This window comes from Cuculus canorus, chromosome 3, assembly GCF_017976375.1.
Source record: "Cuculus canorus isolate bCucCan1 chromosome 3, bCucCan1.pri, whole genome shotgun sequence".
Taxonomy (NCBI): domain Eukaryota; kingdom Metazoa; phylum Chordata; class Aves; order Cuculiformes; family Cuculidae; genus Cuculus; species Cuculus canorus.
This window is the reverse complement of record NC_071403.1, coordinates 45,164,598-45,190,250: the sequence shown is the minus strand read 5'-3', so window position 1 is coordinate 45,190,250 and position 25,653 is coordinate 45,164,598. Positions and strand designations below refer to the sequence as shown.

The window sequence follows — 25,653 nt, the reverse complement described above, 5'->3', positions numbered from 1 at the left end:
TAAAACAAAACCATGAAAGAAAATAGCACATTCACTAAATGTTTTTCATTCTCCTGTCTGCAGTTGTAGTGTGTGGGGAGATGTTCTAACCAAAAGAAACTGCTGCTTTGTCTGCAGGCAGCCCTGCCCAAATGCTCCCTTTTCTCTCTGGTAATGCGTTTGCATGACAGAGGATCCTGTGGAAAGATGTTTTGAATTGTCAAAGGAATGAATTAGCTTTATTGTGCTGTGACCTAAATAGGATCATCAGATCAATCAGTCTGCTGCTTTTCTGTCCTCTTTGGCTTAGGTTGTGTTGCTTCTCCTTCTCATTTTCCTCCTCCTTCCCCCTGCCCCCGCCGGGCAGCCCCTTTCCCAGACCCTGCAGCCATATAATCCCTTATGAGCATCAATCAAGGAGGGCACTACCGGGGTACCCCCTTTAGAGCAATACCTGCTCGGTGGGGGCACGGGTCCTTCTTGGCCTTTTGTTGTAGTGGCTTTTGGATAAAATAGTTTTCTCCTTTGTTCCTTCTCCTCTGTGTATTCTCCTCCTCCTCTTCCTCCTGATCCCAGGTTTAATGAATTGTAATTTCTCAGCAGCCGGGGAAGTATCGCGCTTCACCAAGGCTGAGGTTGCCTTGAAAGAGGCCATTGTGAGGGAGCTGAGCTGGAGACAGGAGGGCAGCTGAGTGCAGTGCCGCCTGGGACGGCCTTTGTGGAGGCAGCACTTTTGTTCTCCTGAAAGATGCCGGACTGGCTCTGGAGGGTGGGAGAAACCCCTTCTGACCATAAATTATTGACTCCTGTGGTCTGCGGGGGTGCGTTTGACTCCACTTACACACTGCAAGTGGTTGACGGCATGGATGATGGTGGCGAGAACAGGCATAAAGCTTGGGCAAGAGTTCTAGAAACACTTGAGACATTTGGCATTTCTTATCTCAGGTGCTTGATGTTTCTTAATGATGGAATTCTTGTGCAGAAGTGAAGGTGCAGCTTTCAGTGCTGGGTGGTGTTGGTCTGAGCTGGGCAGGAGGTTGTGACCTGGAGGAAGGCATTTAGGCTTGCCCTACACATGCCTGGATGCCGCTGTGAAGCTGGGAGTGCAGTGCTCAGGTGTTACTCCCATAGCTGATCACCTGCAGACGCTGTACAGAGCAATCCTGAGCGTGTCCTACACAGACCCATCACTGCACACGTGCTGGAAACAACTGCCCTCCAATAGCTTCTTCCCTGTGGGTCCTCATGCAAGCTGCTGGAGGTTGACATGTTGGGAACTTAGTTCATGTGAGTGACTGACATGTCAGTAAAAAGCAAAGGCATACATTTAATTGTTTTGAATACATCTATTTGCCGACTTTTCTACATTCCCTTTTTCTTATTGAACAGAGATTCACTGGAAGAGCTTTTGCACTGTATGGTTTCACTACATCTTTCCTCTTAAAATGACATCAATGCTATACAGTTGTGTAGTGGAGGATTTTCCTGTTGTGTGAATAAAGTCGCTAGGGCTTACAACTTAAAGTTTAGGTTTTGAGATGATGACACATGTTAGTAGTTTGAGGCATCATTCCTTTCATGAACTTGATACTTGTGTTTGGTTTACCTCTCCTATATGAAAACAAGAGGTAAAATTTGTCTCAATTCATGGGAGGGAGTTGGAACTGGTTGTTTTAACTATTCTTGTGTTTTATTTGTTTTTTTTTTTAACTTAGTACTTTCTAAATTTCATACTGCATGTGTGCATGGGCTGATGAGCGCAGTAGGAAGAACAGTTGATTCTCACCAATCTAACTTTTAGTGTCACTGACGGACAGCTGCTGCTGGGCAGCTGCTCTGACTGTGGTTACCGACAACCCAAGTATGGCCCTTTTCAACATTTGCCTTTTTATAAAGCCTCAGCTTCTTCCACGGATCTTATGTGCTGGTGCAAAGTTCAGGACACTGGGTTGTGAATGGGGGCTGAACAAGAGAGCCCCCATCCTCAGGGGATGGCTTGAAATATTTCTATGGAAGCTAAATATATCCAGATTGTTTCACAGGCGCCGATGTTTTATGTTGCCATGAATGTGGAGGGGTGGCTGTTCCAGATGGCTGTCACAGAGCAGGTCAGCTGGAAAGCCCCTCCAAAGAGGGGAGAGAACAGGAAGAGGACTGAGGGAATGGCTGCAGCATTTCAGACACGCCACGCACACGCAGCCACTGATGTTCACTTCTCTTCTGGATGTACCTGGCCTCTACTAAAAATTAAAATCCGCTGAGGCACTCAGGGGTTAAAAACAACTATAATGAGAACTAAGACAAGTCAGAGTTTTGCTAATGAGTGCTTTACATGTGTATGATTTTGAATGTGCTATTTGGTGCTGCATCCTGTGCCTCCCATTTTCTTTGCTTCAATCTCTGACTTGTTAGGTGGGAAAGAGATTCTTTTGAGCCAATCTTTCTAACCTAAGTTAACAATCCCATCCAGTATCAAGGAAGAATTAGCATTTGTTGAAAATCTCTTTATTTTCTGTATCCCTTGTGATAGTATCCTTGTGTGGTGGCAAGTGAGTGTAATCCCTGATGGTAAGGATATGGGAATCTAGGTGGTGAGTTAATATTAACTTGTCCAAGGTGAAGTAGGAAGTGTGCCACAGAGCAAGGTTTTCTCAGTCTGGTGCCTGTCTCTGAGTCATTTGCTTTTACAGAACTGATACTGCAGTGTGTGCACACCTACTGTTCATACTGGGTGTACCCAGCTTTAAGAGACTTACGTTTTTTTCTATCAGGGTACTTTTAGGTGGGTTTTTTGTTGTTTTTTTGGTGTGGGTTTTTTTTTTTTTTCAGTTTTGTCTGCTGGATTGGCAGTCTAGGACGCTGAAGTCCTTTATCTGTTTGCATAGTGGCTGCAATATAAATTTTCTCAAACTGCCCAGTCTTCTCCTTCTCAGTGTGGAGAGGCAGGCTGTGGAGTAGCAAGCTTTTTTCATGCTTTCAGCTCTAAGAGAACTGCCAGTAGAAGCCAATTGCTTCACAGTTTCTTGTGACAGGAAAAGTGTTTTAAAAAGGTGGGTTGAGACAATGTACCGAATTTCGTGGAAGTTAATGGGCTTGTCTCAAGTGAGGAAGAGTTTTTGGTCATTGTTCCCTTAATTGCTGGAGGTGTTTTAAGGGGCGGGTGGGTGAGGTGCTGAGGGGCATGGTTTAGGGAGTTTTAGGAATGATTGGACTCGATGATCCAGTGGGTCCTTTCCAACCTTGTGATTCTATGATTCTATGATTTTAATGCAGACTCTGAGAGATGCAGCTACGAGTAGCCAGCCAGTGTTCCTTTTGGGGTATCCTCTCAAGATGGCCATTTTTGATGTTTGACCTCTTTATCAGCATGACCTGAGGGAAGGTGGAAGCAGAGGAGGGTGAGAATGAAAGGCAGACATACCTTATGCATTGTTTGTTACTGGGTTTGAATAGCTGCCTCCGTACTGGAGATCTGGGCTTAAGGACAGCAATCAAGTGCTTGTTCTAGGGCAGGAGAAATGCTTCAGGGCAGGTTGAGGATCCAGTAACAAAGAGTATCACTGGACTTAGTAGACATTGCAGCCCATGGTGAACAGGGGAAGTGTTTTCTGAGCCGTCTGAAGTACCCAAGATCTTGTTGATACCACGGTGCTTGACCATGACAAGGGAACTAAGTCTTGCTTGCCAGGGCTTGCAAGCCTCTCCGAGGTGCCATAAAGACCTCGGGGAGAATCTGTCTCACGTCTAGTAGCCCAATATCCCTCACATGCTGGGTCACCTTCCCCTCCACAAATGCACAGTACTCCCCACTTATAGAGACACTTCAGACATCCTAAAAAAGATGACCACCACATGAAAAAAAGCAGTTGCCATCTTTTCGGGTTGCTCGTGGATGGCAACACTGCTGGAGTTAGAAATGGAGTCGTTCTGCACTCATCTCCAGAGTGTGTGCAGCAGGGGTGCATTTAAAGTGGTTCTAATGATGGATGATAGCAAATTCCTAATGAGGGGATTATTGTGTATGTGTTTTGCTTCTCTTATTTTTTAAAAAAGCTCAACGCTGCATAGTTGTCTTGTTATCAGAGTTTGATGCCGGGGTCATTTTTTTGTGTAAGGTGCTTGATGGAAATGGATGCAAAAGCAAAGGTGCCTTCTCTGCCATTGCTGCCATGGCAGTGTGATCTTCTGTCCCTTTGGCAGAAGTGAGCCAGTCAGAAACTCTCTTGGACCAGCAGCTGCCGGAGAGACCTGCTGCTTGTGGCAGTTTTGGTGTCAAAACCGTATTGTAATCGTAAAATTTTTGAGTTTGGAAAATAGCTGATAAAATGCTTGTAAGAGTGTGTTCAGACAACAATGGGGGCACTTTTGTTTACGGTGTGTTCTGCACGGTGCTGAGTCTCAGCCATTTAGTGAAACTTGGAGTGAAGTTCCTGTGGAGCATGTTTTTTCCATGCTGTGCTCCAGAGGCTGAATCCTGCTGCAGCTTTGGGGTCAGCCTGAGCCCCCTGCTGCTGGCATTTTTCTTTTTCCTGAGGAAAAAATCCTTTCCATTGTTAACCCGAGGGGGTTTCCTAAGCTTGCTTGCTTCTTGAGCCTGAACATTGTGTGAAGGGCATGCCCTGCTGAGCACATTGATTTGGTGTTCAGCATTTTCTCTTTAACATCTGCAAAATTACAGTTCATTCCTAGGAAGGATGGCTGTGGACCTCTGTACAGATATATTTTTTTAAGGCATGAGGATACAGTGCGCATCTCAGAAAGCTGGGCTATTTCATCTCTGTACCCAAGTTTCATTTGATGAATAACAGGTTCTCTATTAGCCGAAATAACTCGATTTTGCTTTCCATGTATCTGCTCTGAGATGACACTAATAAGAATAAATTAGGAGTGTTACTGAATGAAATTCAATAAGTAAAGCTAGTGGGCTGATGTCCCAGGCAATGGCAGTGACTACGGGAGGAGCAGCGGATCTGGAAAGGCAGGCAGCTCTTGGGTCCTTAATAAAGTGGGAGCGAGGAATAAAAAGGGGGGAGACAGGGAGATAGACAGGGGGAAGGATGGGAGCTGTGGGAAAGCAGGGCATCTTGATTTGCACGAAAATGCAACTCTCATTTGCAGCGGGAGGGCAGAGACCGGGGAGGTGCAGGGGGCGGGGGAAGGTGCGGCCGCCGGCTCCCTCTGCTCTGCCCGCACAGCGCCTGTCGCGGTGGGAGGGAGAGAAACCACCTGCACGCTCCGTCTCTCTGGAGTTGCCAGCCTTGGAGAGGAAAGGATGAGGAGAACAACCGAGTAGTAAATGCAGGGGCAGCGAGAAAGTCTGATTTTTTGGTCCTGTGCAAACGTGAATAACAATTAACTCTTTTTTTTTTTCCTTTTCCCCTCCTCCTCCTTCCTCGCGTGTTTGAAACTGGCTGTTTTAAGCCCACAAGGTTATACATGAGGAGGAGAAATTCAAGCTAAAGAATTGTAAATGGTTTCGTGCATCAGGAAGATCCAGGCAGACATAGTTGAGATTTCAGGAAAGAAAGGTGGAGGGGAGAAGCTTGGAGAAGAGAAATTTTGTGTGCAGAGTTTGAACAGGCTCACTCTGGAAGTCACCTTTCTGCAGCTCCTCCTTTTTATGGGATTTTAAACCCCGGGATCGCAATAGAGCACCTTGAAAATGGTGGTTTTCATCAATACAAAGCTTAAATCTCTCATGAAACTTTTCAAGAGAAAGAGTAAGTAGTTGTGCGTGCTCGCTGTGCTTTCGGGAAGCAGCAGGGAAGAGCAATTCCTTTCGGCTTTGCTTCTGCTTTCCTGACGCCTCTTAAAGTTTGTCCCACTTTATTTTCTGTTGAGTATTTCGTAATGTGCAGAGGCAACTGTATTAAGCGTTTTAAGACCTCTGGTTTTGGATACCATGTTGCTTTTGAAGTCCTTTGTGGCAGAGGTGTTGAAGGAGGCAGACCTCTTCATGTGAAGCAGTTCAGTGACGAGGCCAACCGAGTACCTGGATGTCAGCTGCTGTGGTGCAAAGGTGTCCTGCTGGGTGCCGGGGCATCCGCCCAACCTCTGTCGGACACCTCTCGCTGTTTGTGCAGCTGCTGAGCGCAGGTGTAGCTGTGGGATTGTATCTCCGAGAAGCTTGTTCTGAGACAAGTTTTGGTTTTTAAAGATGCTCTAGTTTCAGAATGGCTTTTAAAAATCGCCATTCTTCATTAATGAAGGCAGACAAATAATGGTAGAGAGGGGAGTTGGCAAATGTGCGCAGCACTTCTGTTGACGAGTTTTTATGCGCGTGGCTGTGATGGGCGGTAAACTTTAATTCTGGTGTGGTGGGACCACAGCCGGAATGTGGGCTGGAGGCTGGTGTTTCCCTCTTCTTCTTCCTTCCCGTCTTCTTCTTCCTTCCTCAGTCTTACTCTCCCCCCTGCCTCTCTGCTCAGCCAGGGGATGGTGAGGGTTGCTTTTCGGGCCATTTAATTTACCTGTCACTTGGTCACTAATACCGAAATGACTGATGCTGTATCCAAGTGGGTGGTGACTTGTCAGTTTGTAGTGATTTAGGTTTGACCTCTAGTTAGGAAGGACGGGGAAAGCTGTGTGTGCTTGCCTTGTTGTAGCCGCTATGTCTGCGAGAGGGAAGACGATACCAGACGAAGCCACCTCAGACATGGAGAGACCAATCTAAAGTCCTCAAAACGCTTTTTCGAGGTCTGATGCTAATCTTAACAACAGGGAGGAAAAGCAGTTAAGAATCTTCCCCCCCTGCCTCAAGTCCTTTTAGGAAAAAACAGGCATTGAGCATCGGGTTCGAGGTGGGTTATGAAGTGAAAGGCATAGCTTATTTTCTTTAGCGAGTACCAGTTATTTCCATCTGAAATGATCCTGGCAGATGCACAGTGGTGTTGGGGAAGGAGTAATTTTTCAGATGACAGGAGGCTGTTGCCTCCATTTCGGTTCTCAGTTGACATATCTCCTTTGCTACTACGGAGGCATCAGCAAAACTTGACAATAAGATGCTGCCTGGTATCAGGAAGCAGTGCCCAGGCAGGAGGACAGTGAAGGGGCAGCGGAGCAGGTAGGAAGGCCAGCACGGTGCGGCTGTGCTGGCAGGGCAGGTGCTTGGGAGGCAGCACAGCTGCAGTGGCTTTTTTTGCTTTGGAGAACTAAAAGCAAGGATATGTAGCATGCTGGCTGAAGGCCGAAGAGTGCTTTGGGGGGGTCATATTTTATGACCAACTCCCTTTTCCAGTTACTACAGAGTGGAGGGACATTCAACTGTAGAAGTTTTTATTGATGATAAACTTTAAACAAAAGGTAATGGCTGTCTCTGGGAAGCATAAATGATAAACAAGTCTTAGCAATATGTACTTTGGCCGATTCATTACTAGAGCAGCTGTAGGGAACTTTGAACTTGAACAATGTCAGTATTTTATTTTCATATGTGTATTCGCTGAGAAGGAGGTGACCAGAGCAATCTTTCAATGCTATAATGCTCTGAGTGATATTTGCCCAGGGAGTGGCTGTTGTCCAGGTCTGCTTTCCACTCATGGCAGTGGGAAGTAACTAATTTATTGGCTTCACTGGAATTTTTGTTCCTGCTTTGAGCGAGCATGAGGTTGGAGAAGGTTATTTCCTGATGCATATGAACCTGTCATAATCTCTTATGGTGATTGCCATGTTCCCAGGGTCACCTTTGAGCAAGAGGAAGCTATCCTGCAACAGTCTGCGCTTGGCAGGATCAGGGGTCTGAGAATCTGATATGGTTTGTGAAGACTTGGAGCTAGAGGGGGGAAACAGAATTGTGAGTTCACAGTAAAATACACCAGCAAGTGCAAACAGGGGAAGAGGGAAAGATAACACATGAGAACAAATTTAGACTAGCAATGAGAGAAGGCATTTTTAACTGTCCTGGAAGTGACGTTCTAGAGAGCGTTTTGATGGGATTACAGTGGCAAACAATCTTTTCTGTTTTAAGATTATGCATGACAAGCTTACGCGTGGGGTTTAATGATACAGCTACCCACAATAAGCGTTTAATTTTCTTATTATTGTCTCTCTCTGCAGCTGTTTCCAACCTAGATGAAGAGAGTAGATGGACTGTGCACTACACTGCTCCCTGGCACCAGCAGGAGAATGTGTTCCTGCCTTCCTCAAGACCACCTTGTGTGGAGGACCTGCACCGACAAGCCAAGCTGAACCTTAAGTCAGTACTGAGAGGTAAGATGCCGTTGCTGACGCTGATGTGTCCGAAAGGGATAGTAGTTTTTGCCACAGTCTTACCAAACCTATCCAAATTGCAGGCTTCAGAAGAATGTTGTTTGTTCTGTCTGCAGCACATCGGGAACATTGAGTGAGGTTTTCCCATTCAAATATAGAGATAGGTTTGAAAATGCTTTTGCTGTCAAGAGACAAGGAAATCTGTTACTCTAGAAAATGGGAAAGCTTTCTGTCTTTTGGCCATTTCCACTTAGTCTTAGGAGTGTTTCCAAAATGGTACCTTCAGTTTCAGTAAGTCCTGAGTTACTCCATTTATTCTTGAATGTAAGAACTGTATCAGAGGTTTTTCATTTGGTGATTTTTTTTGTTGTTGTACAGTGTCGTTTCCAGGGATGTGGCTACTTGTGAGAAGTTGGAAAAGGTGCTGAGGGGAAAGAAGGGAAATGAGGAATCAGGCACTAAGACTCTTTCAGTAGTGAAACTGCTTTCTTGCAGAAGGGTGCAGTGTATTTTTAAGGACCATTTTTCACCCGTAGTACCTTCATTGGGGGTGCACCCATGCGATCTGGCGTTGTGTTTTGTTAGTGCAGCCATGAGAACAGAGGCAGGCAGCCAGTGGTGAGAACTGCAGAACATCTGTCACTGGGCCAGAAGCAAAGTTTAAAATTGCAGCTTAATGTTCATGTTCTGGAAATGGTTAACTGAAATTTTTCTATAGTTTGGCTGTTTGACATAGGTGGTTACCCTGCAAAGAACCAATTCATATCAAGTCTGTTTTTGTTTCAGCAGGAACTGGAGGTACTCGATACCTTGCGGAGTTAACCTGATTTAAAAGAATGTTGTAATTTTTGTTTGTTTAACACAACATTTCTGCTTTTTAAATGTGCAGAAAACTTGATTTTATATATTTGAGTAGGAAGTGTTTGGCAGCTGAATTATAGGGGGTTTATGGCCATTTTTCTGGTTAATTAATTTTCACCATCTCTTTCTAGGTGCCTTTGGTTATCATTTATTAGGGGAGTCTTGATAGCTCATGCTATCATGAGTTATTAGCTCATGCTTGGCTCAGCAGATAGCCTGTGTGTCCTCTATACTTATTATTGGATTAATGCATTCATGCAGCCCTTTAGCCTTGAAACGTTTACTGTTCCCTTGCAGGCACACTTACTAGTTCTTTAGAAAAGAAAAATATTTGCCTGCTTTAGATTAAAAAGAATACTGCTTGTAGTTAGCATTTTGTAAACTTTAATATTCCTGTTCTCTGTTTGGGAGTGTTATCAAAGAACACTGCACAGGCTAAAATGCTGCTCTGATTTTCTTGTGTTTTGTCAGAAATGTATCTACTGCAGTTTGATCTTCTATTTCAATACATGTATATCTAATATATATAGTGTGAAACTAAGTAATACATGCTGTTTCCTGCAGCTTCCACATCTGAAGTTATTTGAGTCTCCTGGGGCTTTTCTCTAGAGCTGGTACTCTTTGTAAAACAAGCCATTCGGTACTACTACAACTTACCAGGCATTTGTGTTAAATAAACTGGCTTGTGCAGATGACGTAAGACTCATTGGTAATGATGTGAATTTCAGTTTCATGCTTTCAGGGTAGTAACTGAAAAAGAAGAAACTGTGATGCCTTCACCAGACCTCAAGCTGCTGATGTAGTCAACAAAACTCTGCTATTTATTTTATATATTTATTTATTGTACCTCAGACTCTGTCCCCAGGCCATGTTTATTCCTTAAGAGCGGTTTTAAAATAACTCCTTGCTGTGGCCTGTAGCTGTCCGAGTAGCTACAGCCTGAATTTAACACCATTTTCAGTCATTCTATTCTTGCCTTCGTTTTGAGTAGTGAGAGAGGCACTGACTAAAGTTTTATCAATTTTACTCTGCTGTTGCTTCAACCAGTACTGAGAAATTAGGAGGACAGCGGTGCTTCTGATCACATTTGGAGGATTGGGTTAACAGCTGTATAGCCAAACTTCAGTTTTTCATTCAGTGCAAAAGTGCTGTTGATGTTGTGATGCAATTGTGACAACTGCCAAACTGCTTTTACACCTGCTGCTTCAGAAAAGGCAGTTTTCAAAGGATCTTTATAGGCCGGAAGTAAATTCATGTGATTAAAGCATAGAAGACATTGAGGAGAAGTCTCATGAGAAGCACTCTTGGGCTGTCATGGGAAGTTCAATTCTGCATTTCTTAGCCTCAAGTTGAAGCTTGTATTTTGACATCCTTTTGGTTTTTCAGGTGCATTAGTTGGGGTGAAGCATGGGGTAGTAGAATGGCTGTGTATGATACAGTGTGCTGCCTGGGTAGTGGGGAATGAACAGTGTTGAATGACAGGGTGCGCCATACTCTGCAGGAAATAGTGGGATGAATCTCCCTGTTCTCCCGAAAGTGCTGGCACAAACCAGAAGGGAGTGAAACAAAAGTAAAATTATTTTTTTCTTTGTGGTAAGTTGGAGATGGAATAGTGGATGTGCATGGCAGTGGAGAAATAATTAGATTTGATCATAGAGGAATCTTCCTGTCAGTAAAGATGCTGAAGCGCTGCAATAAGTTTTCAGGGCTATGGAATCATTGGAGGGTTTTAAGAATAGTTGAGAGAAACACTACTCAGAAATTCCTTGTGTGTATTTAATCCTACCTTTTAAAGGAGGGTGTGAAGAAAAAGATAAGCTGGTGGTCCCATCTAACCAGATAATGTGGTCCTAAGGGCTAAACTAGTAGCTGTAGTACAGACCATTAAAACATACCTGTTTGAAATTTTTCCGGTCCTGTTCTCATTCAAATTAAGAGATCTGACATTGTTGGTACATAGCAACCTGATAGCAGACTATTAATTTGTTACTGCATTCATTGCTCCCCCAGCAAATGGAAAAGTAAGTGTAAACTCAGGTAACATAGTGATTCACATGTAGAGCGCACAGCAGTCATTTAAACTGCCTGTAAAGATATTGAATGTATGAAATCTTTCAAAATAATTCAAACAAGGTACTCTTTTCTATCAAGTGTTTTCACTCATCTAATACAAACCAGGTGAAATCCTGACTGGCTTTTAAGACAACACAAGGTTGAAGGTATTTATTCAGCTACAATTTTAGCAGCAAATTTTTGACTGTGAGAGTCTAGCTAAAAAAAAAAATCTAGTGAAATAGAAAGCAAGGTGTCTGTTGTCTAGAATAAACTTTTAAGCACCACTTAAGGAGAATAAAAGCCATTATCTGTGCTTATTCTTTAATTGATTTAAGAATAAAAAATTACAAATAAGAGATATTAAAATGTATGATATCTAACCTGTCTTGAGAGAAATAAAGGACTGTACCTGGTGATCTCTGCATGCTCTGCATACCTTTACAGGAAACAGTGTTGTGTTTGGAGGTGGAAGAAGTTTTTTTCCTTAACTTTTTGAGCAGTTTATTTTTTACTTGTATATTCTATATTAAAATGTCCTTTTCTGTATTAATTCTATATTAAAATGTCCTTCCACACCGTGGAAGTAGCTACAGCACATGATAGTAGATGTTGAATGGGGAGATTCTTTTTAGATTTTTGTACTTATGAACTAGCCTTTTGCCCTTTTGAAATCAAGGGGAGCTACTGTGCTTTTCATTTATGAAGATACTTTCAAGTATAAATAGCGAGATCTTGCATTCAGGCTTGTTCATAGCTGAGGTAAAGCTGCTTATCCTTCTTTGGGCATGCAGATGCCACCTGAAGTTTTAAAAAGCAGTATTGTCCAGTAGTCCGAATTAGAAAATGAAGCACTCAGAAGTTGGAAAGTTTGTGTTGCACAGTATATCTGTTCCTGAGAACTGAAGTGCCTTTATGAAACATATATTAAAAAGTAAAGTTGTCATTGACTACAATCAGTGGCTGGATATGTTTAAGCGAGGCTGCATTAAATACATTAAATTAATTTTATGTGAAAGCTCTCAGTGGCATTATCTGATGGCTAGAGCAGAAAACCAAAGTCAGTTGGACTTCACAGTCATGGTACCATTGCAATATGATTTAAATGCTTAGAAAATGATGCAATTCTTGGGTTGTGATGATAGGTCCCATTTAAAAAAATATTTTGTTTGTGTTGCATAAAACGGGCTCTCCTTTTCTTTGAGGAAGGAGCCAGGACTTTGGAGTGCTTGGTGGAGCAGACAGGTAGCCATCCGACATGCCTGTTTGCTTGTCATCAGGGTTAAACTACTTCTGGCCTTTCCTGAGAACCTGTCTTAAGTGGCTTGTTCCTCATGTTTTCATGGTAATCTTTTGGAAGGTGTTTTCCATCATACAGGTGTTCAGATAGAAACAAAACAGTATTGACCCTTGAGGAGTCTCGGGTGACTCTGCTCCCTGTCGGTATTTCCTCTTAGGGAGCTGTGAAAATGGGAGATAAAGATGACAGATGGGAAGGAAGAGTTGAGCCTCTGCATGGGGTCAGGATCCTCAAATCAATCCTATCTCCTTGCACTCTGTGCTCGGCTCCAAGGCTGAATGGCGGCTTTACTTGTTTAGTCCCATGTTGCTAACATCTACTCAGTGGTTGGACCAGCTCTGAGAGTCTGGTCTGGACGGTAGCAGAGCTATGAGTTTAATGTTATTCGGAGTGGCATTGGCTTGGTTTGTTTTTTTTGAAGGCAGACTTACCTTTGCTGAAGGGGCAAGTGCTGTGTAGTGCAGTGCTTCCTACTGCCTTTTCAGTCTGTGAGGCCAAGAGGTTCAGTATTCAACCAGAGTCAAGAGAATAGCACGGCACCATAAAGCAGTCCCCATCCCTGACTTGGTACGTGGACAGATCTGGGTTCTTGCTCTGCAGCATGGTTGTATTTAAAGGACCATTGTCTGAAGAAGTCTCTAAAGTACAGTGGCCTTCAGCTGAGGGTGCGGGTACAGCAGCAGTATTGTTTAGCAATGGTGGAAATATTTGGTAAGAAAAGTAAATTGAGACTAATCCTCATTTTGCTAACTGTATTATAATAAAAAAATTACAAGCAATAAGGCATGAGGATGTGGAGGAGACATAGCACTATTGTAAAGTTATTTTGTTTAACTGCTTGAAGCATATCATAAGTGTGCCTGTCTACCTTCTGGACAGGTTTGCAAGTGTCAGCACTGTGTTCAGAGGTGTAGGTCTGGTGTCCTAGAAGGAAAGCTTAAAATAGTCTGGAATGTACTGGTCTCAAATAATCTTGCAAACTGATAAGGTGAAGGAACAGAAGAAAATTTTCCTATCGTGCACCTGAACTGTCTTTGTTTCTGCATTTTTTGAACTACCCGCTATTCCCCCAAATGTGGATATAAGTCAGATGGAGTGTTGTAGCTAGATTTCCAAGGAGTAGTTATCTTCCAGTTGCCACAGTTAGCAGTGTACAATACTTGGAATTTAAAAAAATAAAAAAACGAGGGAGGACAATCTCCACTATTGTGTGTTGTCACTTGTCTATGAACTGCGAGACGACAGGCATAAAGGGAAGGGATGAAATAACCATGTCAATGTTGAAGGGCAAACACAACCGAACTGAAATGATATCAGGCTTTCGGGGGATAGCCATCTCCTGAAAGAAGGGTGTTGTGGTGCTGTGAGTGCTCTCTCTGTGCAGTTCAAGTTGCAGCTGAGGGGCAGTGTCTTGTCACACAGTGCTGGTTACTGTGTGGCCTGCCTGTCTTGGCAGCAGATAGCAAGGTGACAGTTACTTAGTGAGGAAGATGTACCTGTAAGTAGTGGGAACAGTTGGTATGCTGACTTTCACAATCCTTTCCAAACTGTAGCTGTGGAGACTTCATGCGCAACTGCCTGTACATTGTGACTTTCCCCCTCAAGGGTAATTGTGTTGATTCAAGCTATGTACATAGTATAGGGCTCATTGTTCCAATGTCTGCGATGATTCATTTATTATCTCATCTACAGAAGAGCTGGATTTGGCTGACTGTAGCTTCTGTTTAGCTTTGTTGGCCAGATTCAAGGAATCTATTTAAGCAGCAGTGATTGAAACACTTGATTTGTTTTCCAGAAGACATCTGGTTAGCATTGTCAAATAAAACCGGATTTAAGTAGTTACTCATAAAGCCTCTATTATGTCTTGCTGCAAGACCCTCCAGACAGGTATGTGTTTAGCCTTTGTTTTCTCAGTGCATCTGCCAGATCACTGTTCAGATGAGCAATATTAGGGTCAGCCCTACTAGTCGATAATCCTGCTGAGAAGATTATGGACTTAAAATAATCTTATGTTTCATTAAAGAGCTGCAAAATGGGAGGAATCACTTCATATTAACTATAGGTCTAGTTCAGGTTCAGTGGGATGTCAAGATGTGAGCTCCCAACTGACTGGAAACCTTAATGAAGTAAAAGACCATTAAAGGCTAGGGGTAGACCATATGTTCCGGAAAGGTCTTGGATCTATAAAATCAAAAATAGTAATCAACTTATTTCTCATTATTTCCGTTTCAGTAGTCAAGTTAATACCAGAAATTCTGCCCATGTATCCTGCCCTTTTTACTGTTCTTGAATTAATTCACAGTACATCTGTTGATAGTTTTGGCCAAGTTCCATACTCCAACTGTCCTTTTTAATGAGGAATTTTAAAAAGTGGGTATTCAAATGAAACTAAGCAGAATTTGACTGGGAGTCTGCACTGCATGTGTTTGAAAGCTGCCCTTGTGCTGAAAAATTGAGCTACTCAGAATCATTTAGGTTCCCTATTTTTAGATTTATTTATATAGTGCTGACTGTAAAAACATACCGGGAGATTATATGTATATGGATTGTATGAGATATGTGGTAAGTGAAAGCAACTCCAGTGAAAGTGTTAAAAGGTGATTTTTTTTTTTTTTCAAAACAACACTAATTAGGCTTTTTTTCTTAAACCAGATTAATTTATTTCTTAATGTTTTATGGTACAACTCAGAAACAGTAGAAGGATTTAGTTAAAACATTATCAAACCTCAGCTCGTTTCAGACCTATGGCTTTAGTGGAGAGAGGAAATGTGATCTGTCTGGGGTGTATTCGTTTCAGAGCTAGGTAAGCAACTTCCATCACCAGGAATATCAGCCTTTGGTTGGTTGCCTCTTTGCTTTTTTCTCTTAGATTGAGGGCGTTACTTATATGCTTGGTTACAGCATTTTAGATGGCTTTAAGTATCTTAGGAGAAAAACTAAAAGCTCTCTTCATGTTTTTATATCAGCTGTGTTCAGTTGTCTAAGAAACAACAAATATGCATAAAAATAATTGAGAAAAAGCAAGAAGAATGATTTTAATACCAGCATCAGGCATGCAAAAGGAAGCAGATAAACTGTTAAACTTAGGACATCTTGTCACCACTAAATGTAGTGGTATAACACACTTGCAGAAATTTAAATGAACTCAAGACAAGCAGTGATAATTATTTCAAGCACCCCCCAGTGACAGCTTGTTTACAAAGTTAACTTGCAATGGATATTTCGTTTTGGTGCCATTAGAGAGGTTTTCTGTGTGGCTAAATCAGGCAGATTACCTAGGGAGTTAAGAGGGGGATAAATACACTTGTTTTTTAAGTTCTTCAGGAAAAGAAAGGCGTGGTCAGCCTGTTTTCACATTAGAGTTCCCTTTTAGTCTGGATCTTACTTAAATACTTGCATCTGATTTGTACACTCGAAAATAAAACTAACTGCGTACTTGCTTTACTTTAATGTTGCAGTTTCATGCCTCATCCTTGTGCTGCTACTGAGCCCTGAATAAGTCAGTCTGGAATGGTGGGCTTCCCAGTCTTGCTGAGCAGCTGGTTCCCATGTTAGGACAAGGGTGAGCAATTGTGCGTGGGAGGAAATGGACCTAATATAAATACATTTGGTCACTTTCAGTAAGATTTCTCTGAAGTATGCATTCAATAGACTTCTCCATCACCAAATCTGACACTGCTCTCTTAGGGTTACCTTCATCCTCTAGAGAGCCCGTCATCTTTGTTCCTGGGAACCTTTGCACAGTATCTGTCATTAAAATCTACGTATGTGGCTGGGCTTGGCTGCTTATTCAAGAATGACAGTCTTGAGATCTGACAGACCTTTCTTGTTACTCATTGGATGAGAAGGCCTTGCAGTAAACGATTTAGCTTTGCCAGTGGGTTAAAAACTTGAAACTTCATATGGCATTTGCTTGTGGAAGATGTGTGTTGAGTACCAGTGTGGACTGTCTCCAGGCTTGTCTTACACTTTTCTATATGTACTGGTAAAAATAAAGATGTAGGAATAGTAATATGAAACTGTATGTGGAAGGAAGAGAAAGGAATAATACAGAGTGTAGCTGGACTGGCAAAGGCTGGCATTAGCCAAAGCATCTAGATTGAGCTGTTTAGCAGAAGTTTTTTTAGCTGGGCTGCCACAGTACTACATCTGTTGAAATTACTGACCCATTGAAATGAGAGTCTGAACAAAACAGTGCACTTGATGTATCACAGCTGAAGTTCATGAACTTGCTTTGCAGTCAGCATTGGTTACAGTTCAGTTGTTACACAAGTGCATCATCACTATGGCTTTACAACATATTGTAGAGCTTTGATATAGAAGCACTCCCTGTGATAGTCAAGTTCTGCAAATGATATGGGGATTTATACATTTAAGGGAAATGGGATTTGATCCAAGCTGAATGAATTTTTGGAGGAATATAAAGTGGTAGAGGCAAGCTGTCTGCCTCATATTTAGATCAAGGGACAAAAATAGATGCTGCATTGGAATTAAATTGAGCTGCTTTTTTAAAAGTCATCTTTAGCACGAGATATTTGTCAAAAACAAGATTTCCTTTGTACAACTCTGCTTTTATAGAGCCTGTTTCATCTGCATAAAGGGAGCTGTGCATTCTTACCTTGAGTTCACAAATGAGGGACTCATAGAGGCACAGAGTGAAAGGCAATAATTCCAGTTAGCTTTAGTAACCAAAGAGACCTTTGAACTAAGGTGTCTGTTTTAATTACCGTCCCAGCCATTGACCAGACTAAACAAGCTCTTTATCTTGAAAAGTTACCTTCCTGAAATTCTCTGGTTAATTGCGTAGTCCAGTTACCCTGGTCTTCCCCGTGTCTTAACTACAGTGCTTCAAGCCGGCAGAGAGGCAGCTGCACCCTTGAAGAAGTAAGTGTACTTGGGGCATGTCTCGATACACACCAGTGTGACCAGTCCCACACAAAACCTGACTGTGGCTATTACATTTCAGGTGGTAACCTTTTTGCCTAGTGTTTAGAGCACACTGTTAGAAAGTTGGAGATACAGCCTGCACTTACCCCATCCTTAATTTGTATCTACATGAAAAATACTTCAACTTGCAGTACCTTAGTTTAAGCAACTGTTGGATGAAAAGCACATAATCCTCACAAGCAGAGCTGTTGAAATCTACTCCTAAGAGCATTGCCTGCAGCATTGGACGCATGTTGGGTGTTACTTTTGTGATGAGAGTGAAAGTTAAAGCAACTCAGTTTCTTCCCTTACTTGGCCTTACTCTGAGGTGCCTAGCTATATACTGACATGCTGCAGGCATTGTAGATATCCGTATGTCCTCTGAATTTAGGAGGCAAATATGTGAAATTTAGATTGTGTCATATCTGTCTGTAGATGTAAAGTTTTTGACTGGACCTAACCTGAAGTAATTTGCTTAAATGCAGCAGTGTCGGGTTGGGAGTCCTTGTCTTCTGACACCCAGTCCTGTCTGTCACAATCCTGCCAGCTCTTAGTTGTCTCAGCACAGCTGGAAAAACAAATTCAAATCCAAAATATGCATGAAGTAAGTTGAAATGATACGTAATTATTTATCAGCTTTGAAACAAAAGGCTCTCTAACCCCAAAAGCAGTGATATAGTACATATTGTTATTATTAAAGTGCAGTGTAACTGTTAAAGTAATGTGTTTTTTAAAAGTTTGCTTTTATGAGACAGATGTATATTGTACTACAGTCTGTCTGGATTTAGTTGAAACTTTGAAAAATAACATCTAAGATTGTATTTGTAGTTGTGACTTACGGAGGAGAGTGGTTTGTATTTACAGAAAAAGTGATTGGCTACAGTGTTTGAAGGTTAAAAGAAAAAAGATTTTGACCTCAGGGAGTAGAGGAGTTTTCTAGTGATATGTGCAGTGAATGGATAAAGGTGGTTTAATATGCTAGTCTGCAGATTTATTTCTATAGTTGACAGTTTAGCTGATCTTGCAGTTAATAGCCTCTCTCTAGTACAGAAAAATAAAGAAAGAATCCCACTCTACAATATAGAAGTTACAACGTGAAAAACTCTGCCACGAAGTCGCCCTGACTTTAGCTGAGATAATTTTTCAAGCATGCAGACGCAGCTGTCAGCTTGTTGCTTGTCCCTTCTTGCTGACAAGGAGACAACAAGAGGTTGTAATTGTAAAGACAAGTAAAATGTCTGCTGATCTTTCCTCTTTCTACCTTTTACATCAGGGGGTTTCTGTTCCAGCAGTGTTGGGCAGCTCTGCTGGGCAGACAGTGCCTCTGCTGCTCCAGGAAGCTGACCCTTGTTGGGTTGGCATTTTGTCCTTGGGTTTTTGTGATTGGTCTGAAATTCCAGGAGCTGTGCTTGCATACGAGGCAATTCAGATGTTTCTGTCTTTCATTGCTTGATCCATACCATGGGATGACTAGTTATTCCAAGCAAGTTGGAGCTTGTAGATGTCTGAATATCTTTGATGCCAAGTTTCTAAGTTTATACTTGTAAATATAATGGTAGTTTAAGTCTTTACTGGTGTCTTTACTGGTTACTAATAAATACTTGAAAAAAATAGAAAAATGATTTTTTTAATGTTAAACTCTTCAATATGTGCTTGTCAGAGTGCATCTGACCATGTACATGTGGATGTAGGCAGCTACAGAGCTTAAGGTCTGATCCTCCAGTGGTCACGTGAGCAGTGTTTACTTAGATGAGTAGTCTCATTAGGGCTAATCTAGTAAGTTATGGCTTGCCTGTTCAGGCTGTAGGTGTGGAGGACTTGTCCAGAGTGGTGGCTGAGCGCTGTGGCTCTGCTGCTGCTGGTGCCACACTTTAGGGACACATCCCAGGTCCACATGAGGTCCAGCCCTGAAAATCAACACCTGGAGCTTTTCTGCCTGCAGACGGGTCAGTACTGGTGCCCTGATTTCGCCAGGCAAAATAACAGTTTTATCAAGAAGCCTATGGAAAAGGACACCTAGTCTTGCACAGTTCCTTTACAAATAAAAAAAAATAATTACGGGGAACTTCTGAAAACGCCACAAATCCATCTCGCTCTGACTGATTTTGCTGCTGGCAGGGAAATGCATTTTCCTTCATATAAACTTTCTAGATACTGTGACTAGTTTTAGGTAGGAAGCTTGGCAGGTACAAAATGTTACCAAAGTCAGTTAAAGGAGAGAGTAGGAGCCAACACATCAAGTCTCCTCCCAGCAAGCCCAGCCTGCCTTCTGTTAAGGAGCAGGGCTGTGTAGGTGTGACTAGGCAGAGAAGGTAGATGTTAATTGTGGTTTTCCACAGTAATACCATGTCAGACAAATTATTGAGGTATCAGTGCTGTGCCTTCTGTTTGCTCCAGTAATTTGTGACTCAAATTATCACGTAAGAATATGGTTTGTTGGAAAAGCAATAAATAGTCTGCATGCGAGATTTGGTACAGTGTTACCAGCTCAGGGTCGAGTGTGCATTCCTTGTGTAAAATGGAGAGGGGATCTGAGCAGAGAGGCCTTGGAGATATTTTCATACACTTGGCCTGACTGCCTGTAACACGAGCCTGGACATAAGGCTTACACGGAGAGGCTGAGTTATTCACAACAGCAGTGAATTCAGTGCCTTTGGCTCAAAAATCCAATGCAGAATTGCAGTCAGCTAGGTTGAGCCCTCGCTGTCAGTGTGGTACCACTGGTATCGACACGTTCCCCCACTTATCTAGCATGAAGGAGAAGAGCAGAGAAAGGTGATGCGCTCACCTGCTGTCATCCCCAGCACGCTCCTGTCTGATGCCATGATTTAGCAAACCCTGTAGTAGTGCAGCCCTGAGCAGACATACAAGTGGTTGGGGGTGTGACGGTGGCTCAAATGTAAAGGAGCTGGAGTACAGATTTAATGTACTGCTTCTTCACGCATCTCTTGTATATCATCTTTACGCTGTTGTAATAACTGTGGAAGTGATGAGCTGAGCTTAAATTGGTTTTCTACCACATTTCTGATGCACTTTCTTCATGCTTAACTAAAAACATCCTGTGAACAGCAGAACTGAACGTCAAGCAAAAATTCCTTCTCTACGAAGGGTTTAACTTGTGCCACATAAATGAGGATAAATTATATTTTGATATAATTTGACTGAAGTTGTTTTTAAGCAACTTCTGTAATACAAAGGAGGTTTTCAAATTTAACGTATCACTAGTATAGAAGGAGAAGGACAAGAACTAATCTAGGGTTTTACCTAGCCAGGAAAGTATTTGCAGAGCAGCAGAAGATGATGGGCAGCACCCCTGCGCACTCAGCTCCAGAAGTAGCAGGGGATGAAAGGGAGGTAGTTCCAGTTTCTGTGCCTTGGCACCAGCCAGTGCAGCCTCTGATCACAGTTGCCAAAGCATTGGCTCTTCCTTGGTCCTCCTGGGCAAATGGTTAGTGTTTGTTTAAACATAAATAGTTAATTTGAGGCACAGTAATAATTATTGCATGGTTCAGATCAGATACGTACAAGATGATGACTCTGAGCTTGCTCTGCGTGTGCTCCAGGGTTGAACTGGCAGGAGCGTCCTCAGGAATGGGTTTGTATCCTACCTGATGTGGTCTCCTAAGGTTTGCCTTGGCAGTTCTTTGGCAGAAATATGGAAGGGCTGTGCATGGTTTTGTATATTGGATAATGTGGGTAATGGCAGGCCTGCTGTTGGGTCCATGAGTGTATCTGTCCCTGGCTGAGCTAGCACTAACGTATTGTCACATTCCTAAAACTGAAGATTATTAATAGCTGAAACTGGCTGTACCCTTCTGTTACCTAGTCAGCTTTCTGTGTTTTAAATAAGTTGCATAACTATAAGAACTTTTTCACTAACTGTGTATAATGTTTCATTCTGTTTGGGGTTGTGGGAATAGGACAAGGTATTGTTCCTCCTGGAAAAAGGAAGCGTGTCTGGAGTCTTTCCTAGAATAAGTATTTCTACCTTCTTCCTGGATATATTTTATGTAAATGAAAGAAACATTTATATGAAAATTACAAAGCTGATTGCTTACAGAAGACCATGCACACCTTTAATAATAGAGATGAGATGGGGGGGAGGAAGTGCATTCTCCAGTTAGGATAGGTTTTAAACCAAAGTTGCCATTTGTGGGCTGGCAGTGATAGTAGCTTCAGTTAGATGCAATGATTTACCCTGTGTTGCTCTTGTGGGCTGTTGCAACGTGAAGTAGAAGATCCCTGCCTAAAATCTCTGCTAAGGTTTGTTGGCCTCGGGTGCTGCCCACAATGTGTTTCCTTCTGTGCTGTGAAATGTACTTTCACAGTATGTAAACAGAAAAGCTGTTCTTTGGGACAGATCACCTTTTTGTTGGTGTGTTCACTTGGTTTGTAGCAGTTCTCTTGGCTTCTTCAGCAGCATCGCTGCTGTAATTTCTGTGTTCATGGATGTTGTCTTGTGGAGGAACAGAGGTTGCAAGCTTGATGAATTGCTAGTTTTTTATTGCCATTCCACTTGTTTAACTTGCAGTGGACTTGAGACCTTTAGTGCTGACTTCCTTAGGTTTTTGGAGTTCTTCTGCACTTCATGAATTGGATTATTCATCATCTTCATTTCCTCAGTTAGGAGAATAAATAAGGTCAATCAGTTAATACCAGACAGTACATCTGTCAAAGCCCTGTAAGACCCCATTGCCCTTGGGGCCTGCTGTGATGCCCGATGTCGATGTCGGAGAGTCATGGAAGTGGCCAGCCATGACCCTGGGTCTTATCCCAGGAACAGGAGGAAACCCAACTGCCCCTTAGGTTTTTTTTATGTCTGTTTGTGGTTATCAACAACTGATCGGAAGGTAAAACTTGCAGTGCCTAAGGTGTTAACTTGTAGTGTGTTAATCCACACTACAAGTTGACACAAGTCTTTGGGCTGTCTTGTTCTGCCACAACCTGTTTATCCCTGTTGATTTGTAGCTCAAACCAACAGACAGCCTGTCAGGGTCCCATGTTTGTGAGCATTATGCACTGGATCTGGCTGGATCCAGTGCCAGATTTAGAGGGGCAGTGGAGGAATTTGTTTTGCTGCAGTTGCTGGCAGTCAGTTTTCACACACACACACCCCTCCCCTGAAGTGCAGCAGCTGTTAGCCAGATGTATGCAGCATTGTGCTGCACACGTGTGAAACAGGTAAACGGGATTACCAGCCCTCTGTTCCTGGATCTCCAAATGCATCACACCACACTTGGTCCTTGAATTGACAGAGGAGTGGTAGGTTTGTGCCATACTGCCCTTTTGACCCTATACAGAAACATGTGGTAGGCCAGGATGTACATCTGGCTCTGATGGAGATGGGTAGCTGTCAGACTGTGAGCTTGCCTTCTTAATGTGCGTGTAGAGGGTGGTCTGCACTGATTAAATCCTCATAGAGCTGTGGTTGCTCTAGCTCGGTTAACCCACCAGCACGGAGTCCTCCAGACCTCAGTCTCAGAAGCGTCTGACTATAACAGAGGAAATATATGCTAGAGTTGCAAGTTGTAACTCCACTTAATCATTTGCCAGGTGAAAGCTTCTCTAAAACCTCAATATAAACATTCATGTTTCCCATTTTAAGGGGTATTAAAAAGGTCAAGATAGAGAGACAGGTGATGCAATCACAGAAAGTCTTTCTGCAGCATATGTTGATAAAAGTGCTTTCTCACGATAATGGCTGTGTATTGTGCAGAATTTTCAGTTCCTTAGATAGAATCATACCAAATACTTAATTTTCTTCTTGCTTTCCTCGTTTTTCAACAGATTCAGATACCTGTCTCTGGAAAAGTAAAGCAAACATTTTGACTGCTCTGATAAATTTGGTTGCTGCATCTTGAACATTTAATTTTTCCTTATGCTCCGGCGTCTGTTATTCTTTAGTACAATCACACTGAATATCAATCAGGAGGTGGGAAGATTGTTGTGGAAAACTTGGGTGAGGAGGATGAGATACTAACTGGGGTTTTGGCTGTTTTGAGTGAGGATGTGTGTTTGCTCTGAATTCTTTGTGAGCTCTGAAAGGTCTTTAGTATTAAACTATACAGGCTGTGCAGTGACATGAGATTTTTCAGATCCCTGTAATTGCATTCGTCTCTCCAAAGTCACAATAAATGGTCTCTTCCACAGGCAGGGAGACAAGACAAGTGGTCAGTGCCAAAGTTAATTAGCAGATGGTGCTTGAGTAGTGATCATCATCATCATTTCAAGTGTAAGGCACATAATGGATGTCTACGGGCCTGGCAAATGAGACCCCTGGTGTTAACTCACATGCTTCTGTCTCCCATCCTGGAAGATGCTGCCATCTGTCAAGACACGAAGCCAGGCCTCAGTTAAATAAATAAATAACATGATTTCCCCTTCTTTCCAAAGCTCTTGCCATCTCTGAGTTAATAAAAGCCGTTTGTATTTACACTATGTGTGGGCAGATGGATATAATAAATGTGAGGAAGGGAAAAATATAGATACAGATAGAAGAAATGCACCTTTGGGTTCTGTTATTTGGGGCAGACAATGCTAAGGTATGGTAAACAGTTTCGGGAAAGTACTGTATGCTTTTGTAAGTGCGGTGTACACCAAGCGTAAACAGCAATGGCTCTTGTCATTAATTAATCTCGTCTTTCTCTGTCCTTCTGCAGAGTGTGACAAGCTGCGGCGGGATGGCTACCGGAGCTCACAGTATTACTCTCAGGGCCCCACCTTCTCCTCATCCTCCAGTGCGATCTGTGGAAGTTACCAGGATGATTATGAAGAAATTGAACAAAAGGTAATGATGAGGGGTGAAGTGCTGGAAAGAATACATAACTGGTGCAGTTTAATCACGTGCCATAGCATTGTTCAGATAATTTAAGATTCTTTTAGAACATTGTGAAGATGCTTACTCCTTTGTATTATAGTGATATTAGGTCATCTGACGTCTACAGTCTCTTAAAAATCCAAGTTCTGCTCATGCATTTATATGAAGTTACCACTGGCAAAATAAAAGTATTGAAAACCAAGAGGAGTTTGGTAATGTTCTGGAGAGAAAACCCCAGCAAGGATAGCTGTTTGGAGTCTCTTAAATGTTTACATGTTTACATTTAAGTAGCAGGAACAGCTATTAGCCAGCCATCAGTGTACCTGCTTATGCACACTTTGAATTGCTAATACAGGCAGTTATGTAGTTTCATTAGGTGGAGGTTTTGTCCTAATGCATCACAACTGTTTGCATAAAGGCATCTGGAAGAGTGAAAGATTGACGGCTAAGTAGGGTTTATCAGCTTTCTTTGCTTGGTGATTTTCAGTTTATAGGCTCACATCTCATGTTGTATATACTTAACTTAGAATCTAGAAATGAATTAAACCAATAAAGAAAGAGAAGGGTCAGTTGAGCAAAGATCCTAAGAAAGTTTTCAAGACGTGTTGTTAGGTGTACATCAATTTATACACACTTTAGTTACAAAACTAGTAAATTACAGTAGTGTTCTAAACGAGAGAAGAAATTTACACCTCTGTTGTTACCTTGCCCTGTTTGTGCCTGTGGCTTCTGAAAGAGAAGCTAACTTTGATGCTGGGGGAAGGGGATGGGATGAAGCCTGGCTGTCCAAACCTGAAATGCTTGAGCTCCTGTGATTTGATTTCAAGATAGTTTTAGAATACTTTGCCACAAACTGTTGTTCTGAGAGTGGGAGGTTATCCTTGAATGTAACATGGTTTGATCTTTTTGAATCATTACTAAACCATATGTGCCTCTGTAGCATGAACCAAATAACTCTGTCTCAATACAAAGTGTGCAGATCCCAAGAACTCACTTTAAAGGATACAGTATTTTCATTTCTATATTCCATAGTTTTCAATCACATAATAAAAGGTGTTACGGAATATGTACAGTGTCTCATCCAGGTGGTGATTGCATTGTATCTGTTTATTGGCAGGAAATGTTAGAGCATCTTGTTTAGCTGTGTGTGGTGTATTCTGGCAGTGAACAGAGAATGTAAAGCACATTCGTACCATGGCGTGCATGATAATGATAATTTGCAAAACTTTACTGAAATTAGTGGCATTATGATTTCCACTGGGGAAAGTAGTAATGCATTGCTTGTATTAGTGTACTGCATATACATGCATACCTATATGTTATGATGTGTCCTTGGCCAATGCTGTGCAGCACATAACATTTGCACATCTAGAACTAATGTAACGTATAAAATATATAAATACACTTTGTTAACCGCTTGAAAGAAAGCATTTAAGCATAGGTGAGGCCTTTTAGAGAGTAAGAGCTGTCATCCTTATCTTGGTTAAGGGTTTCTTTGAGTGTTAACATAACG

At 42.2% G+C, this 25,653-nt stretch overlaps 1 protein-coding gene across 15 annotated transcripts in view; it reads left to right on the top strand.

Annotated features, from left to right (window-relative positions):
- Positions 1–25,653, top strand: part of NHSL1 (NHS like 1) — a 183,027-nt gene that overhangs the window by 126,432 nt on the left and 30,942 nt on the right. For 13 of the 15 annotated variants that reach the window (XM_054062559.1, XM_054062558.1, XM_054062566.1 and 10 more), the window contains exons 2-3: positions 8,032–8,184; positions 23,983–24,110. In XM_054062559.1, coding sequence (XP_053918534.1) covers positions 8,032–8,184; positions 23,983–24,110 — 281 coding nt within the window. Of the gene's footprint in view, positions 1–5,196; positions 5,700–8,031; positions 8,185–23,982; positions 24,111–25,653 lie in introns of those variants that run through there. The other 2 variants (XM_054062567.1, XM_054062569.1) reach the window with 2 other exon arrangements.